Source organism: Solanum tuberosum, unplaced genomic scaffold, assembly GCF_000226075.1.
Source record: "Solanum tuberosum cultivar DM 1-3 516 R44 unplaced genomic scaffold, SolTub_3.0 scf00379, whole genome shotgun sequence".
Classification (NCBI taxonomy): domain Eukaryota; kingdom Viridiplantae; phylum Streptophyta; class Magnoliopsida; order Solanales; family Solanaceae; genus Solanum; species Solanum tuberosum.
Window position 1 is genome coordinate 262,252 of NW_006239309.1, and position 19,472 is coordinate 281,723.

The window sequence follows — 19,472 nt, forward strand, 5'->3', positions numbered from 1 at the left end:
TTGGTTCAAATGCTTACTATCATGCCAAACGAGTATTTGATAGCAAGCGCAACAACTTTATTTTTTAGCCAAGCTCATTAAGCAATTAGCATTATAGCCAAACACTTACTATTATATCAAAGTTATAGCTGATAGCAAAGACACCGATGCTCCACAACTTTATCTCTAGTAATTTATCAAGCTCATGATCAAGCAATTAAATCATTTTTGATCATGACTCAGACTCAAGCCATTCGCGACTCATCATCACCTCAATCTCGTTATGGACATGATATTAACGTTACCTAACATATAAGATAAAATAAAAGTTTAAAGTTAAACCGTAAAAGAGGTGGCTAGTACGAGTTGGTAGCTGCATGAAAATGTCAAAGGTAATAACACCAAAGAAGAAGAGGTCACATATGTCATTTCACAACTAAGATGGTTGAACAAGGAAGCTCAAAAACGTTCGTTTCCATATTAGAGATCACTCTAGATATCCTTCAAAATAAAATTTTCTTTTAAAATTTAAATAAAATCATCGTCGTCTTCTTCTCCTCCTCCTCCTCCTCCTCCTTCTCCTTCTGCTTAAAAATAGATTTGTCTTTTTGCTTCGTTAGCATTCAATTTGCGTTTTCTTATCCTCTCTCCACCAAAAAAAGGAGGAAAAAAACATTTTATATCTCTCTATCTTTAGTACCGTACACCGACTGGTGCTAGCTGTCTTACCTTTATTCTCTCTATAAAAAGCAAACACGGTGCATAAAGCATCTTGCGTGCCTCTCTATATATACCACGAGAAAAGAGTAAATATAAAGAGTTTGCTACTATCATCAATTGTCAAAAAAATAATGGGTCTTCAAAGTCATGAAAATCAAATATCTTTTGGAAATCATGATCATCATCAGTTCCATCAACAACAACAAACTCAACATCAGCATCAACACCAGCAACTATTATTCCAAAATAATTCTGATCAGCGAAATAACGCTGATCAGATTTCTTTTGGAATGTTACATCAGTCATCTTCTGTCATACCTGAAAATTTCATGTAATTTATTTTTTGTTTTCTAAATCCAAATTCGTGAAAAATAGTTTTTTTTTTTATAAAAAAATTCAATTATTAATATTTTTGTGCAGAAATAAAGAGAGTAGCAGTGCTGGAGGTTATGATTTAGGTGAACTAGATGATCAAGCACTTTTCCTGTACCTTGATGCTCAAGATCCTTCTTCAAATCATGATCAAATACGTACGTCTGTTTACTTTTTTATATTTTGAATCTCTTAGTGAAAATTTTATTTCGATATACTTTTGATTCTATAAATTTGAAAGTTTGTTCTAAAGAGAATATTCTCCTTTTGAGATTGTTGTTCTTTTTGACCAGATCCTTCACATAATCATTTGAGAATTTAATTTCCCTTGAAATCAGAAAGGAAAATAAACTGCTTTTAGTTTTTTCAGAAAAATTGATTTTTTTTTGTTTTCTTTAGATTTCGAGAGTCAAACAAATTCTTCTTTCTAACATTTACGGTTAGTTCTAGAAATTGGAACTTTAACACATATATCTTCTGTTTCCTCTAGATTTCGAGAATCAACAAAATTCTTCTTTATTATTTTTACAGTAAGCTCTCGAAATTCAAACTTTTATCACATAAATTTGACAGAATAAGTTTCTCTTCAGAAAAAAAAAGTAAATCTCTCTAGCTTTTTGTCTATTTGTTGACAACTTTTTAATTTTTTTTGGTTATAATTTTGCAGAAAATAATTCAGAGATGATGAGACCACCAACTCTCAACATTTTTCCATCACAACCCATGCATGTTGAGCCATCATCTACAAAGGTAAAAAAAAAATCAGTTCGATACACAAAATATCTCGTCTTAACAGAGTCAGAGGAAAGGCTCAAAGAGTAATTTGATGTGTGTACAAAGGAAATATATATAATACTAATAATAATGTTTCATTTTCTTGTCCTTAACTACTTTTTTTCTAATTAATGAAGTTTTAATGACTTGTTATTAATTAATTAATTTCTGTTTTTGGTAGGGAAATGCTGGATTTGTTTCTAGTGGTTCTGAGAAATCATCTGAGCCGTCCATAATGGAGTTATCAAAGTCCAAAAATAATGTACTTTCTACTACTTCTGGACCTGAGCCTAAAATTCCTAAGGTATTTGTTTATTTTTAACTAATTTGTAATGATTTGTATATTCATCAGTAAAATATATCCTACCCACTCCATTCCAATTTTCGTAGCGGGATTTGGAGTACGATGGTCAAATTACTTAATTTCGACGAGAATATGGTATAATTTTTTTGAAATTGAATTTTCATGCTTAAAAACCATATAAAAAGTATTATAATAAGCGGTTAATTGAAAAGATCATAAAATATTTAAGACACTCAGGATCAGTTTTATTTTTTTAAAATAAAGATATAGTGTCACATAAATTGAAACAAAATAAATTAGTACTCGAGAATATTTCTTTTTTTGGGTACTCGGAAGGTTTCTTGTTCTTCAATTTTGCGCGATTATTTTAATTTAATTTCGCCTATAATTTTATTCATTGGTTGGTGGCAGCGAGAGTGGAATAGGAAAGGTCAAAATTCAGGTTCAGAGCAAAATGCACCTAAAACAACAGATCATAAGGTAAAGATTCTTGATTCTTCAGTTCGGTTATCGATGTATAAAATATTTTGTGTTTACACAAAATTTGGGGAAGTGTCGCACGTCGAAGAGTGTGACGTAGTCCATCTGTCCTACTGCAAGCATTAGTGATTGCACGCCTTCATGGCTCGAACAGATGATTTTCTTATTTGAGGAAATTAATATAACTTTTTATGCATTTTTTTTAGTTAATTGTTTTTCCTTGCAGACATTGAGGAGACTTGCTCAGAATAGAGAGGCAGCTAGGAAAAGCAGAATTAGGAAAAAGGTACTTAATTATATACTATTAATTCTTTAATTAATTATTATCATTGGTTTGAAAGTTAAAATAAGAGCATCATAATTTACTATTTATAGAAATTTGTTAATCTAGTTAGAACTGGAGATCCATAGGAAACAACTCCTTTATATATCTTACATAAGATGATAAGGATAAATGTCTGCGTACCTTTTATCTTCTCTAGACTCCTCGCGTGAGATTATATTGGATATGTTGTTGTTCATCTAATTATTTTTCTATTGCAGGCTTATATTCAACAACTAGAGTCAAGTAGGATAAGGCTTGCCCAGCTAGAGCAAGAATTACAAAGGGCTAGATCTCAAGTAATAAAAATTCTCTTATTTTATTCATAGAATTATTTGGTTTTAATTTTCTTATATATTCACCAAAAAAATATATATTTTTTTTTGTAGGGTTTTCATTTTGCGGGTAATGCTCTTTTAGGAGGAGACCAAGGACTTCCTAATAACATTGGAAACATGACCTCAGGTACAATTTCAATCATTAGGCGAATTTATAATTTAAAGTTTACGAATTTTGAATTTTAATGTTTTTGAAATAAAGACTTCTAAAGATAAATATACGATTGACCAAAGTTATTGATATTGTCGAAATCGTACCTTCTACTCTACCCGCTTCTACAATTATCTAATATTTAATTAATTTATTAATCCCATATTACATATCCCTACAAAAACTTAATTAGACATTCTTATTGATCTTTATTATTCAAAAAAAATCTTCAAGGACACCCTAATCTTCTCGATCATATTATTATTAATCTTTAATAGTATTGATTAATTTTTTTCAAAATATATTTTTTACTCACCGACCAAATATATTCTTTCCACGTCTTACAAAACACACTCTCAATTAATTTATTGCTCATATTTGTTACTTTATGTTGCGAGCATAATTAAGTAAAAATGTGTTCTCTCTACAATCAACATTTAAAACTTTTAATTTAAATGATCGCACATTTCAAAATGATATCCAAACAGACAGTGAATTTTCACGGTCTCATTTTTGCATGAATATTTGTAGATGCTGCAGTGTTTGATATGGAGTACTCAAGGTGGCTGGAGGAACATCATCGTCTCATGTGTGAGCTTCGAAATGCAGTGACTGAACATTTTCCGGAGAACGATCTTCGAATTTACGTTGAAAATTGTGTCACACATTACGATGAAATGATGAATCTGAAGAGCATGCTTGTAAAATCCGATGTCTTTCATCTTATTTCCGGCATGTGGAAAACTCCGGCGGAGCGTTGTTTCATTTGGATGGGAGATTTCCGCCCATCCGAACTCATCAAGGTACGTGTGTATGTACTATCAGATCGCCTAAAATATAATTACAGTTAAGTATATATTCTTGATATGTGAAATTGGTAACTTGGAAAACAAAGCCAATTACTTGTTACAACATGCTAAAATATGCACAGGTAACATTAAAAAATTGACATAATGCATTTACGTTGCTTAAAATCCTAATACAAAACCCTAATTTTCGTAGGATATAAATACTATTCATTAGGTCCCAATTTTTATTTTATTTTTAAATTTTGTTCTAAAAAATGATGTCTTTCTATTATTGAAATAGAAACAATTTAGCTTTGAAATACTTTATAATTTTCGAAGCAAAATTAGATAAGATCAACTCAATATTTTATATTTAAATCTTTTAGATATTCAAAAACTATACGATAAGTACTACAAATTGCAACTTTCTTATATGAATTTGATAAAAAATAATATATATATATATTAGTCAAAGTTCATATAATTTGACGCTCGAAATGCAAAACACAACAACTGAGACGGAGGGAGTACTATTTTACCTTTAACAAAATAATTTATTTTAGACCACAAATTTAAAACACCTTTTTTTTTCTTCATAAATTTCGTGCAAATACTCAAACATCGTCACATAAATTGATTCTAATTTCTTTACTTTCTGTGTCATATCCTTATATTATGGGTGAATATATTATTAGGTGTATATTTGGGAGTTTTTATGTATATTGAGATGAGCTAATTTTTGTTAATGATGCATGATTAATAGATAATCCTGAGTCAGATAGAGCCATTAACTGAACAACAATTTGTGGGAATATGTGGATTACAACAATCAACACAAGAAGCTGAGGAAGCTCTCTCACAAGGGCTGGAAAATCTGAATCAATCAGTTTCAGACACAATTGTCTCTGATGCATTATTGGCTAACTGCCCTCAAAACATGGCTAATTATATGGGACAAATGGCTCTTGCCATCAACAAACTCTCCACTATTGAAGGCTTTGTTAGACAGGTACACACATATATAGTCCCTTATATAGACACAATTATTTATAAACTCATATAGTAATTATATACTCCCTTCAATCCAATTTATGTGACGGCAACAATAACATGCTCAATGTAATATCCTATAAGTGGAAAACGGAAAGGATGGTGTTTTACGTAGATCTTATCCTAACTTGTGAAGATAGAGAGGTTGTTTCCGATAGACCCTCAACTGAAGTAAAACATATGAAATCTGTACAATATCTAAAAATGAAAAGATATTTTTTTGAAATTTACGAATTAAAACATGTCATAATAATAACTGTGTGACTATAAATCTCATATTTCAAAGAGACTATCCGTAGATATTCTTAATTAGGTGACCTGATGGTATAAAATAACTTCTAGATTGACATATTGTATATAAATAACTTATTTTATTTGTTTATTGGATTATAACTTATACCCTAAAGTATAAAAACTATTTTCACACTACTAGTGTTTACACTTTAACATGTTGTAATGAGTAACCTGCCTTATTTCAGGTTACAATCTTATCTCTATTTTTCAAATGAACGGTTACATGTTGTAGTTATTTTTTTAAGTGAGTTAATACCGTAAAAATACATAAAAGTAAAACTATTACTATTATTTTTTTAATGCTAAAATAAATCTCTTCACATTAGCAGTTGAGATAGAGTCAAAATTAAGTGATTTTGATAGATTGGTAGGGCCAAGATAGAAGAAGTACTATATCTACTCTTGGTTTAGTTAGAAAACCTACTCCATCATGTATGACCTATTCTCACCAGCTCATTTTTCCATATATAGACTTCATTTAATCAGTGTGACCAATATTTACCTACAAGAAATAATTAACCTTGAACTCTTCTTGTTTGCAAATATATCATTTGTGTACAAAATTTATCTAAAATTTAAGCCTTTCTAACTCGGTCCTACCCAGTCGTCCTCCACGACTGACTTTTCAAAAGGCGGAATGCTCAAACTCTTTTATTCTTTTTCCTGCCCTCCGCCTCTTACTTCATTTCTTTCTTCTTGTGTTCAATCACCATATTCCTTTTCTAGAAACTATTAATCGAAGTACTTAGCAATAACATATTGTGGTTCAAGTACTAAAGATTATATTATATGGTTTCATCTATGTATAGGTGCAAAATAAGTTTTCTTGTCTTGTATATTAAAATGTCATTTTTTGCATGAATTTCAGTACAAAACAACACAAGAGTACAAATTTGTAAAACTAATACTTCCAAATATATAGAGTAGGGACCAAAAAATGTTAACTTTTAGGCCCATACATTTTGTATGAATGAAGTCATATTCATAAGCCTATTGATTTAGAACACAATAGATAAGAGCTCGATCGAACCTAATTACTTTTACAAATAGTATTTACGTTAAAAATTCATTAAATATCTACACATCAAATTAAGAATTCAGATATATTAACACTTGAAAATTGAAATTATCTAATATTTAAAACCTATTAAACAAAATTTCTGACTCATGTATCTCTTTTCAAGTCATTCAGCAGTTTGCTCATGAATATAAAGTAGTTATAATATGTACATGTTCTATAATATCAAAATTCTATAATTCCACCAGCTAATAGTAGCTGTCTTTTCACATTCTAAATTTGTAATAAAAATCTTACATTAAGTCAATAACTACCCTGGTATATATTTTTTTACACTGATTGCGATTTAAAACATTAATGAAATAAATATAATAAAAATCCCTCCAAAGTCAAATTAACATGAATTGACTACTTCTTACTTAACTATCTATAAAAAATACGAGTTAATGACTATTTTTCAATTACAGGCTGATAATTTGAGACATCAAACAATTCATCGACTTCATCAAATCTTGACGAGCCGTCAAGCTGCAAGGTGTTTTTTGGCAATTGCTGAATATTTCCATAGGCTAAGAGCTCTCAGCTCTCTTTGGGTGGCTCGGCCTCGACAGGAATAACTTAAAACTTTTAATTAGCTAGCTAGCCATGTTAATTATAATTTCTATAGGTTCTTAATAAATTTTCTCTAAAATTACTCTTTTTTTTGTTATTTTTATATTTTCCTTAACCCTTTAGTTTATATAGATAGATGTATAGATAAACAAAAGAAATTACTAGTGTAAAATTATGAAAGTAGAACTTAATGATTTCCTTTTAATTATGTCTTCTTTTTCTTCACATTGATTATTATATAGAGACTAGAGAGATCTCACAAAAAAATTAATTAAATGTTTGTTAAAGTTAAATCAGTATGTATAGCGGCTTGCATTTCGGGGTCTAGTATGATAAAAATGTACCATTTAAATTTAAAGATAAGTTCTATCGAGTGGTGGTTAGATCGACTTTGTTGTATGAGACAGAGTTTTAATCAGTCAAAGACGCTCATATTCATGTGGTGAAAGTGATGTTGAGATGGATGTGTAGGCATATTAGAATAATTTGAGGGAAGGCAGATGTGCAGATGCGCAGCGAGAAGGTGTGAGAGGTTAAATATAGTGAAAACGAGGAGGTGTGAAATGTGTATATATACAGATACAACTCTATCTTGGGAAGATTAAACAGTTTTGATCCATAAATTATTGATTTGTTCTAAATATTGATAGTTGTGATATCAGGACTGATTGCATTTAATAATCTATGTCATTTGATACTCATAAGGCTGACGCATACTAATAAGCAATAATTAGGGTCGCTTGGTTTGGTGTGAGGGATACGAATAAATAGTTTTGGAATAAAAAAATAGTTCTGAGATTAAATTTTGGTGTCTTGTTTGGGATAACTCATTCCACTATTTATATCATAGTGATGAGATCAGTTATCCCATATACATGGTGGGATAAGTTATCTCAGGATAATTAATCCTATGATAACTTGTTTCCAACCAAATGACCCCTTATAGTCTTTGATTAGTCACGAAAAGTGTCATAATACATGAATATGTTTTATTTTAACTTGGTCTAGACTTGCATCTATTCCCTCCAATTTGGGTATGCACAAGTTGGTATTGAAACTTGAATAAAGTTGAACAATTAGACATACATGTTATATGTGGCATGATACACGTAGGATGTCGTGTAGGATGCGAATTGCCAAGTAAGACACACATGTCTATTTGTTCGACTCCATACGTGTTTAGGTGTTAGTTATGCACACCAAAAGTTGGAGGACATAAATGTTAATTAAAACAATTATCATACATTAATCAAAGCAAATCATTGGGATTTGTTAGTGGAGAAACTAAAGCACATTCCTGATAAGTACAAGGTTCAATGCATTTAGTGGTATGATATTAGAACTTGTCAAGAATTCATGGATCAGGACTGTTAATCTTCCCAAAACAAAATTAAAGAGGGAGTGTGTGTGTATATATATGTGTACTAATGTCTCTAACAACAATGTGCACTGAAATTGATACTTTAGGAGAATAGCAGAAAATGAATGATTTCGTTGACAAAAAAACTAAGCCCAATGCCCGTAGAGGAGGGCAGTCATCGCGAATGAGTCAGTTACTACGAGCTTTTTGGCTAATGTATCTGATCGTCCTCCTCCGTGTGACGTTGTCTTAAATCACTTCAGCTATCGTCATCCATTGCTTCGATTGCATCTTCGAGAGAGTGAAGGAATCAAATGCAGCTTTTGCAATATCATCATCTCTGGTTGGGCTTATGCCTGCGAGAAGCATTGTGATTATTACCTTCATGAGGTGTGTTGTAATTTCCCTAGAAAAATTCACCATGATTTTCTATGACCACACTCTTATTCTAAGGCCGTTTCAGTTGTCCAACAACAATGAGCAGTTTCATTGCAGGGCTTGTGGCTTCGATGATTCTGAACTTTCTCTGTTCCAATCATACTATTGCTGTGACTCGTGCAATTTCAATCTTCATGTTGAATGTGCTTCTATACCCATAACTTTGAACCATAAAAAGAAATACCCACTTCATCTGTTCCTTTCCTTCCCAATAACCAGTGAGGCTGCTGCTCTCTTTTGCTCAATTTGTGCTAAAGAAGTTCCCACTTCGGGATGTTGGGTATTTTACAACCACGATCATGATTACCTCTGTCACTTTGAATGTGCTGCTGTAACTGAATATGCAACAAATAATGATTCCATGAGTGAACTTCAAACCCGACTACAAACTCTGGTTCTAACTAACTCCCCTCCTACACCGCCTGATCTATCGTGTGGAGATGTCACTCATTACCATGCTCTCAGAGAGTTCGTCTCATCCTGGCCCTTGAGGTTCAACTTGTGTGAGTTTACTGTTTTTTCTGGGTACATTTGCAGTGATTGCAATTACTTTATCGACAAGAATTGCTTCTCCATTCCATCCAAGATTCAACACATGTCTCATCCCCAACACCCTCTCAAATTTACTCGCTACACAGATTTTATGCATGAGGATCTTAAATGCACAGGCTGTGATGCTGATTTCAAACACTTGGGCAACGGCAGGGCGTACTATTGCACCCAATGTAAATTCATTATTAATCGTTATTGTGCTTCAGCTCCCAAGAGCTTGACCTTGGAGGATAATGTCTCTTACGAGCTCTTCTTTTCATTCCCCTTCAAACACGGGAATGCAGAGATCGATTGCAACATTTGTTCCGATGTAGTGGTGATTAAAGATGGACTGTTTTACTATAATCGTGAGTGTCATGAAGCTTTGCACGTTATTTGTGCCCTTGATGAAGAAGCCGGATTTGATAATGACAAGATGGACATGTTATCTATTCAACGCTTACAGGAATTGAGGATAATTTGATTAAACAGAAAGGACATCCGTTCGCCTTAATAACTAGCAAGATTGGAGCTTTTCTATCTGGTGATTGTTTTTTTTGCAGTATGTTATATGTTGGTATTTATCTTATTTTTTTCTGTCATTTTTGTTTCATGCTGGTGTGATTGTGTCTGCTGTATGATTTTAAATGGAGAAAGGAACTCATCTAAATTATCTAATTGGCATAATTGTGTTGTATAGCTGTCTCGTTTTTCTTTTTTATTACTGATTTGTTTTGCTTGAACCAAGGGTCTTTCAGAAACGACCACTCTACCTGGTAGAGGCAGTGGTTAGGTCTGGGTACACTCTAACCTTCCCAAACTTCACTTTGTAGGATTTCACTGGGTTTGTTATTGGCATACTTGTGTTGAATATACTATGGGGTTGTTTGGTTCGTGAACAAAGTTATGTAGGGATTATAATTTTGTGATTGATTCTAGAGCATAGCGGTGGGATAACCTGTAGGCTGTTGCTTAATACTAGGAGTGGGCATAAATCATCGAAAACTGAATTATCGAACTGAATGGATGTCTTGATTGACCTATGCCAACAAATTCATTATGTTAGGGCTTGATAGAGTAATCTAACCTCCATACGTTATTACTCTAAAAGTTAACATGTTATAAATTGGACAAATTATGAACATACCTTTTCCTTCAATACGTAATTACCGACGTACCAAAATTTGATTTACCAGACATAGTTCGGTATTTGATATCTACTTTTATAGTATAATATTGAACCGAATACCAAACGCTCATCCCTAATTGACAATATGCGTTGAGTGACAATAACAAGAAGAAGAGAAGAAATATGCATAAGAAGAGGAGAAATATGCATACTTCTGTCTTGGGAAGTGCTATGATTAATTAGCATTAAGAAAAAAAAATAAAAATTTTGTTTTGTTTACAAAGCATGTGATTGGGCTTAGCCATTAAATTTATTGGTGGAGGAATCAAAGCTCACGCCTGATCAATGTAAATGTAATCACAAACATCACTATTTGGAACATATCAACAATTTATGGATTTATCTTCCCAAAACAAAAGGAAACAGAGAGAGTAGCTGCAAAAAATCTATATATTTGTACATAAACAGTTTGTATCCACAAGGAAGTTTCAGTAAAAATTGAGAATGAGTGGAGTTGACAAGGGAACTGATCCCAATGGCACCTGTAGAGGAGGGCAGTCGTTGCGAATGAGTCAGTTACTACGAGCTGCTTTTGCTGTTGTATAAGATAGTCCTCCTCCTCGTGACGTTGTCTTAAATCACTTCAGCCATCGTCATCCATTGCTGCGATTGCACCTTCGAGAGAGTGAAGGAATCAATTGCACCTTTTGCAATATCAGTATCTCTGGTTGGGCTTATGCTTGTGAGAAGCATTGTGGTTATTACCTTCATGAGGTGTGTAGTAACTTCCCAAGAGAAATTCACCATGATTTTCATCCCGGCTATGACCACACTCTTAATCTTAGGCCGTTTCAGTTGGCCAACAACGATGAGAAGTTTCATTGCGCTGTGTGTGGTGATGATGATTCTGTTCATTCTCTATTCCAGTCATACTATGGCTGCGAGTCGTGCAATTTCAATCTTCATGTTGAATGTGCTTCTGTACCTATAGATTTATCTCGTAATGTGAAATATCTGCTTCATCTGTTTGTTTCATTCCCAATAACCAGTGAGGCTGCTACTATCATTTGTTCAATTTGTGCTAAAGATGTTCCCAGTACCGGATGCTGGCTATTTTACAACCATGAGCATGATTATCTCTGTCACTTCAATTGTGCTGCTGTATCAGAATATGGAATGGAGAATCATTCTATGGGTAAACTTCAAAACCGGCTGTAAACTCTGGCGAAAACAAATCATCCTACTAGTACACTTACAGGTCAACCGTGTGGGGACGTTACACATTTCTCACACCGCCATGCTCTCAGGGAATATAACTTGGCCAAGCCCCTGGTATGCAGCTTGTGCGACATTGATTATTTGACAGGGTACTTTTGCAGTGATTGCAATTACTTTATCGAAAAGATTTGCTTCTCGGTTCCATTCATGATTCGACATATGTCTCATCCTCAACACCCTCTCAAGTTAACTTGTTACTTGGATTATCAAAATGAGAATGTCAATTGCTTGGGCTGCCAAGGTGGATTCCAAAATGGTCGTAGCAGGGCCTACTATTGCGCTCCATGCAAATTAATTATAAATCACCAGTGTGCTGGAGCTCCCAAGACCTTGACTCTGGCAGACAATGTCTCTTACGAGCTCTTCTTTGAATTCCCCTTTAAGCAAGAGAATGCAGAGATCAAGTGCAACATTTGTTCCAAGAAAGTGGTGACCAAAGATGGAATGTTATACTATAGTTTGAAGCGTGATGAAGCTTTGCACGTTGTTTGTGCCCTGAAAAGTGAATCCAACAATGATGTGACCAAGATGGACAGGTTATCAGTTCATCGTTAAACGAAGTGAAGATATCTGAGTAAACTGAAATTAGTTCCTCCACAAGACTGGAAGTTTAGTAAAGTTGCAGTATGAAGGTGTTTGTTTTTGGCAGTGTGTTTGTTTCTTTACTTTTTCACTTTTTTATTTCCAGCCGGTGTGCTTGTATATCTGCTGTGTGATTTCCAGCTGGTGTGCTTGTATACTAATTGCCAGAGTTAATATTTCAAAAGGTAACTCAACTTTAAGAATTTATTTAGTAAAGTCATTAAACTTTATTTTGTATCAATAAAATTACTCAACTTAAACATTTATATCAATAAAATCACTTTATTATTAAAAAAATATTGACTTGGCAAAACAATTTTTTTTATGCGATGTAAACATGGATCCCACAAATAAATAAATTAATGGGTCCATATTTACATGACATAAAAAAAAAAAATATTATTAAGAATTGAAATATCTTATTTACGTGAGAAATACTTTCCAAAGTAAAGTTTTTTATTTTTATTTGTTGATAATTTTTTGCAGTAACATATAATTAATTGAGTTTACTGTTAGAAGTCTAACGATAACTTTTGATTTGCCTTCTTATTTCTCCGAATTAAAAACTTTTACAATATCCAAACGTATGAACTTTAATTTGGGGTCTAATACGCCTAATTGACTTTTCAGAAACTTTTTTTTTTTTTTTTAAACTTTGAGCTCTAAAGATTAGACAGAATTGGGAAAACAAGGAAAATAGAATAAGAGTAAATTTGGATAAAATGTGTGTTTACTAGTAATTGTCAGTATCATTTTGACTGTACAAAAAATTTGGCTCAGTAATTATATAAGAAAAAAAAACTTAACTTCAGTGATTTTATTGATACAAAACAAACTTTAATGACTTTGTTAGATAAATTCACAAATTTGAGTGACCTTTTGAGATATTTACTCCTAATTGCTACTAGCTACTGAACTCTAGAGATAGCTATGGATTTTTTATGTAAAGTTGCGGACAAAGTCACAGATTGGTATAGAGCAACATCAAATCTGAATTAATAGTTGAGATCAACTAGTCCTATTTCTCAAAAAAAAAAACACACAAACTTTTACTCTATATTTCATTGTAGGAGAAAAGCTAATATGAACAAAAATAATCTGTTTAAGGATTTAAAAATTTCAATTTCCAGAAGGGCATTGCTTTTTCAAGAACATTTTTTTCAAATCTTTTAAAAAGCAGGTGCTTTGGTTGTTATGAATGTGGTCATAAAAAAAAAAGAGGTAGTGGACTAGTAGTTGAGAATATAAAATTTACAAGTTAGGTAAACAACAAACTTGTTTAGGTTCAGAAGCACTAACTTCTTAAATTATCTCAACAAGTATACTATATGGAATTATTTTATCTTCACTACTTTAAGCCTAAATGCTCAGCTTATAAATCTCAGTGAATATATTACTGGGAAGAAAACAACCAAATTCTTCCTTGCATCTTTCATTCATACAAAAAACACCATTGCAGATTTTTGGAAACAGATCAGAAAATGAATGGTTTAGTTGACAAGGAAACTAAGCCCAATATCTGCAGAGGAGGGCAGTCACTGCAAATGAGTCAGATACTACGATTTCCTTTTGCTGATACCTCAGATAATGAGGGTGCCTTAAATCATTTCAACCATCGTCATCCATTGTTTCAATCGCACTTTCGACAGAGAGAAAGAATCCAATGCAGCTTTTGTAACATTGTCATCTCTGGTCGAGGTTATGCCTGCAATAAACATTGTGATTATTACCTTCATGAGGTGTGTAGTAACTTTCCAAGGGAAATTCAGCATGATTTTCATCCTGGATCTGACCACAATCTTATTCTCCGGCCCTTTAAAGCCACAAACCGAGAACAGTTTCATTGTGCTGCTTGTGGACATGATGATTCTGTTCATTCTCTGTTCCAGTCATACTATGGCTGCGAGTCGTGCAATTTCAATCTTCATGTTGAATGCGCTTCTATACCCATAACCTTGGACCAAAAAGTGAAATATCCGCTTCATCTGTTCCTTTCTTTCCCAATAACCAGTGAGACTGCTACTCTCTCCTGCTCAATTTGTACTGAAGTTGTTCCCACTTCTGGATGCTGGCTATTTTACAACCATAAGCATGATTACCTCTGTCACGTCAATTGTGCTGCTGTATCAGAATACGGAGTGGAGAATCATTCCATGGATAGACTACAAAACCGGCTGCAAACTCTGGCAACAACAAACCGCCCTCCCACAACACTTGAAGGTCAACCATCTGGGAACGTTACACATTTCTCTCACCGCCATACTCTCAAGGAATATAACTCGGACAAGTCCCTGGCATGCAACTTGTGCCGTTCTAAATACTTCAAAGGGTACTTTTGTAGTGATTGCAATTACTTTATTGATAGAACTTGCTTCTCGGTTCCATCTATGATTCAACATATGTCTCATCCGCAACACCCTCTACGGTTAACTTGCTACTTGGATTATCAAAATGAGAATGTCAATTGCCGGTGCTGCCAGGTTAACAAAGAAAGTAGTCATAACAGGGCCTACTATTGCGCTCCATGCAAATTCATTTTGAGTTGCCAGTGTGCTGGAGCTCCCAAAACCTTGACGCTGGCAAGCAATGTCTCATACAAGCTCTTCTTTGAATTCCCCTTTAAGCATGAGAATGCAGAGGTCAAGTGCAAAATTTGTTCCGAGAAAGTGGTGATCAAAGATGGACTGTTGTACTATAATCTAGAGCGTGATGAAACTTTGCATGTTTCTTGTGCCCTCACAAACGAATCCAAAAAGAAAATGACCAGTTTAATTCCACGGTTAAATGAAGTGAGGATAACTGAGTAAATCGAAATTAGTTCCTCCTCAAGACTGGAAGTTTAGTACAGTTGCAAGTATGAAGGTGTTTGTTTTTTGGCAGTGTGTTATGTCTTGATGTGTGTTTGTTTCTTTGCTTTTTCCTTTTTTGTTTCCAGCTGTTGTGCTTGTTTATCTGTTGTGGTGATTTTGGTAATGTTACTGCTATGTGTTGTCTTATCTTGGAATGAAAGCTCTATTGCCTTCTTATTTTTATGGTTAGGCTTAATTTAACTCTTCTTGTGTTGAAATATCTATTATTCATGGGAAACAGAGTTGAGTTACTATTATTCATGCGCAGAAAGCAACTTAATGAACTGTATAAGCACAAATCTAGACTATTCCTTTGCCATGTTCCGATTAAACCTTGTACTGGCTGAGTAACTAGTCATTCATCTAATTCTGAAAGAGAAGGGAAGAAGTCATCTAGACTATTCCATTGGGTGCTTTCTACGTCCCCAACAGAGGTAACTCTGTCCACCAAAGCTTTAGACCTATCGGAAGAAACTGGAAAGGAAATACTTTTCCAAAAATTGGAGAGAATGTATGGACGAATCTGATCTTTGAGTACTTGGCAAGCAAATGGAAAATTCCAAAAAGCAACAATAACATTTCCTTCTTTTCTTCTTTGTAGTGTCTGCCATTGCAAGAAAGCATATATTTTGGGAATGTCGTAACATGAGTTTGAGTGAAGGAAGATATGGAATCAGATGTTCACTACTTTAATATGTTAGCTAATCAATACTCTCACTTTAAAGATACTATTTTGTCAGCTTATAAATCTCTGTGAATTTGTTGCTTCGAATAACACAATCAAACTCTCCCTTGCCTCTCTTAAGCATTCATTTTCATACCGAATTCTCCAACATTGAACTCTTGATTTTCATACCAAATTCTTCATTTTCGCTCTCTCATATTTCATTTTCATACCAAATTCTCTCACATTGCTACTCATTGATTTTAATACCAAATTCTCAAACATTGCTACTCTTTGATTTTAATACCAAATTCTCCAACATTGCTACTCTTTGATTTTCATACCAAATTCTTAAACATTGCTACTCTTTGATTTTAATACCAAATTCTCCAACATTGCTACTCTTTGATTTTCATACCAAATTCTCAAACATTGCTACTCTTTGATTTTAATACCAAATTCTCCAACATTGCTACTCTTTGATTTTCATACCAAATTCTCCATTTCCGCTCTCTCATATTTCATTTTCATACCAAATTCTTCATTTCCGCTCTCATATTTCATTTTCATACCAAATTCTTCATTTTCGCTCTCTCATATCTCATTTTCATACCAAATTCTACATTGCTTCTCTTTTAACTTTCATTTACATACCAAATTCTCCATTTCCACCATTTTCACACCTCTACATCCCAGTAGCAGAGTTCAAACTTGATAGTTGAAAAAAGGCTTATTACTAAACTATACTAGCTATGGAATTCTTATCTATTTTTGTGGAAAAAGTCACAGGTTGCTTGATGCAGCCAGTTGCGCGAGGGATTGGGTATTTATATTACTACAAGAGCAACATCAGATGTATGGATAAAGATCTGAGAAGCTGAAGAATATCAAAAGTGAGGTGTAGGAAAGAGCGGAAGTTGCCCGGAGAAACTTAAAACGCATTTCACGCAATGGCGAGGCTTGGTTAACTAGTGTTGATACCACTATTGAACATGTGGAAGCTGTAAGTCAAGGTTCAGCTGAGGTTGAAAGGGGTTGCTTTTATGGTTGGTGTCCAAACCTGAAGTCACGTTACTCGATGAGCAGGAGAGCTGAGAAAATTACACTAGAGTTGATTGAACTTCAAAATGAAAGCAACAGGCCTGATGTAATCTCTTTTGATCATCCAGTTCAAAGTGAGGCTATACCTAGTAACAATGGTGAGGTGTTTGACTCCAGAAAATCGAAAGAAGATGAGGTCATGGCAGCTTTAAAAGATGACGGGGTCACTATGATTGGGATATGTGGTCTGGGTGGTGTTGGTAAGACAACACTGGCTGAGAAAATCAGACAAAAGAGGAGTCGGGCTGAGAAAATCAGACAAAAGAGGTGTCGGGCTGACATTAGAAGGGAATGATATGTCGAGTCGTGGAGATCAGCTGCGTACAAGGTTAATGGATCAGAACAGCCGCACTCTTGTCATCCTGGATGATGTTTGGGAGGCTCTTCATGATCTACACAAACTTGGAATTCCCAGCGGTAGCAATCATAACTACCGGTGCAAAGTGATATTGACGACGCGTCTCCGACCCGTTTGTGAAGAAATGGAAGCTCAGAAGATCATGGAAGTTGGAACTTTACCTGAAGAGGAAGCATGGATCCTTTTCAAGGAGAAAGTCGGTAATTCAGTCGACGATCTTTCTTTGCTTGACATAGCAAAAGATGTTTCCAAAGAATGCAAGAGATTGCCGCTTGCAATTATTATAGTTACAGGAGCACTAAAACGTAAAACCAAGCCTTTCTGGAAGGATGCCCTTAAACAATTACGTGATGTAGAAACAAGAAATATCCCTGGAGTGCACACAAAGGTGTATAAATCTTTGAGGCTAAGCTATGATCACTTGGAAAGTGATGAAGCCAGGTACTTCTTTTTGCTTTGTTCATTGTTAGAGGAAGATAGTGATATTTTGATTGAAGAATTGCTTAAATATGGAATGGGGCTTCGCATCTTTTCGGGAATTGAAAATTTAGAAGATGCAAGAAATAGGGTGTATCTTCTGTTAGAAATATTGAAAGATGGTTTCTTGTTATCCCAAGGTTCAGACAAAAGTCATGTGAAAATGCATGATGTGGTCCGTGATGTGGCTATAAGTATTGCGTCCGAGGGAGAGCATAACTTTAAGGTAAGTCACCATGTGAACTCAAAAGAGTTCCCAAGAAAAGACTCTTACGAGCAATATAGTCATATGTCAATTGTTGCAAATAAATTTGATGAGCTTCCTAGCCCAATCGTTTGCCCAAAACTGAAGTTTCTAATGTTAAAACTCTGTTTTGGAAAGCCATTGAAATTACAGGATGATTTTTTTTATGCAATGAGTAACCTCAATGTCATAAGTCTCAACTCCATTCTGTGTTTACCAGCATCCATTCGGAGGTTGTCAAGTCTGAGGACGCTGTGTCTGAGTAATATAAGGTTGGGTGACATATCCATCATTGGGGAACTTGTCACTTTAGAAATTCTCAACATAAGAGGATGTCAGTTAGAGGAGGTGCCAATGGAAATAGGAAAACTGACCAATCTAATTATGTTAGAGTTGCGGAATGAAAGACTTAAAAGGATTTCAGCAGGGGTGTTATCAAGACTAGTTCGATTGGAGGAACTACATATGGTGGGAGTAAAACATTGTAGTTACTCCATCTTGAGTGAAGTGGAATCCTTATCGAGATTGACTACATTGACATTAAGTGAGTGTTCCGAAGATGTGATCTACATCCCCAGTAACTTGGACCTTTCCTCCAAGTTTGCACGGTACACTCTTACAGTGGATGAAGGACCTTACACTTCGGGTCCATTCATTGATGATTACGACAAGAATATTGTTTTAGTGGTCACGAAGACCACCCCATTGGGTAATTGGATCTGCCACCTGTTGAAGGAGAGCGAATTTGTAGATTCATACGGAAAGGGCTCTAATAATGTGTTGACTGAGTTGCAACTGAATGAATTTCAGAACGTGAAATGTCTCCTACTCTCTAGTTGTGATTTAGTGACACATTTATTAAAGAGGACACATGAAGTAATCAAGTTCCCCAATTTATATAAGTTGCAACTTGAATCTCTGGAATGCCTCACTCACTTTTGCAGTGACACTGTCGAGCGGATTGAGTTCCCTCAATTACGGAAAATGTGCTTTGCTAATGTCATGCCCCGAGCCTACACCCTGGGCGGGACCGGCACCCGGAGACCATTTCTGGCCCCAAGCGAACCCTTGGCCTGACTTTCTTAACTCAGCGGAAACCTAACCCAACAGATTAACTCAATGCAAATGCAAAGTTACAAAACAACTTAACTTATAAAATCTGGCCACAAAGGCAACTCGAATCTCAAAATAGAATATTTACATATATAACATATATGAGAGACTCAAAACTAACTGACTAACTGTTTATGAAGACTCTA

The 19,472-nt window shown here is 34.4% G+C and overlaps 4 protein-coding genes and 1 pseudogene across 4 annotated transcripts; all 5 read left to right on the plus strand.

The window, feature by feature from the left end:
* The first annotated feature begins 539 nt into the window (after positions 1-539).
* On the plus strand, positions 540-7,254 carry LOC102594517 (transcription factor TGA2-like). The gene is made up of 11 exons (XM_006362218.2): positions 540-1,030; positions 1,120-1,229; positions 1,739-1,821; positions 2,027-2,149; positions 2,561-2,629; positions 2,856-2,915; positions 3,173-3,250; positions 3,341-3,416; positions 3,972-4,243; positions 4,992-5,237; positions 7,058-7,254. Exons 1-11 carry the CDS (start codon positions 831-833, stop codon positions 7,205-7,207), a joined length of 1,467 nt encoding a protein of 488 aa, XP_006362280.1. The 5' UTR covers positions 540-830; the 3' UTR covers positions 7,208-7,254.
* Positions 7,255-8,983: 1,729 nt separating this feature from the next.
* On the plus strand, positions 8,984-10,015 carry LOC102594839 (uncharacterized). The gene has a single exon (XM_006362219.1). The coding sequence runs from the start codon at positions 8,984-8,986 to the stop codon at positions 10,013-10,015; it is 1,032 nt and encodes a 343-aa protein (XP_006362281.1).
* Positions 10,016-11,164: 1,149 nt separating this feature from the next.
* Positions 11,165-12,493, plus strand: LOC102595178 (uncharacterized). Its single transcript, XM_015302884.1, has 3 exons — positions 11,165-11,204; positions 11,268-11,855; positions 12,027-12,493. The coding sequence occupies exons 1-3, from the start codon at positions 11,165-11,167 to the stop codon at positions 12,491-12,493; spliced, it is 1,095 nt and encodes a 364-aa protein (XP_015158370.1).
* Positions 12,494-13,919: 1,426 nt separating this feature from the next.
* On the plus strand, positions 13,920-15,570 carry LOC107057841 (uncharacterized). Its single transcript, XM_015302880.1, has one exon. It carries the CDS (start codon positions 14,002-14,004, stop codon positions 15,325-15,327), a length of 1,326 nt encoding a protein of 441 aa, XP_015158366.1. The 5' UTR covers positions 13,920-14,001; the 3' UTR covers positions 15,328-15,570.
* Positions 15,571-16,485: 915 nt separating this feature from the next.
* On the plus strand, positions 16,486-19,328 carry LOC107057842 (probable disease resistance protein At4g27220; annotated as a pseudogene).
* Positions 19,329-19,472: the final 144 nt, after the last annotated feature.

Excerpts from the sequence above, each read along its gene's own strand:
- LOC102594517 (XM_006362218.2), top strand. The coding sequence starts at position 831 with ATGGGTCTTCAAAGTCATGAAAATCAAATATCTTTTGGAAATCATGAT. Across the intron at positions 1,822-2,026 it reads TTGAGCCATCATCTACAAAG|GGAAATGCTGGATTTGTTTC; the intron begins GTAAAAAAAAAA and ends TGTTTTTGGTAG. Across the intron at positions 5,238-7,057 it reads TTGAAGGCTTTGTTAGACAG|GCTGATAATTTGAGACATCA; the intron begins GTACACACATAT and ends TTTCAATTACAG.
- LOC102594839 (XM_006362219.1), top strand. The coding sequence starts at position 8,984 with ATGATTTTCTATGACCACACTCTTATTCTAAGGCCGTTTCAGTTGTCC.
- LOC102595178 (XM_015302884.1), top strand. The coding sequence starts at position 11,165 with ATGAGTGGAGTTGACAAGGGAACTGATCCCAATGGCACCT. Across the intron at positions 11,205-11,267 it reads AACTGATCCCAATGGCACCT|ATAGTCCTCCTCCTCGTGAC; the intron begins GTAGAGGAGGGC and ends CTGTTGTATAAG. Across the intron at positions 11,856-12,026 it reads AATGGAGAATCATTCTATGG|GGTACTTTTGCAGTGATTGC; the intron begins GTAAACTTCAAA and ends ATTATTTGACAG.
- LOC107057841 (XM_015302880.1), top strand. The coding sequence starts at position 14,002 with ATGAATGGTTTAGTTGACAAGGAAACTAAGCCCAATATCTGCAGAGGA.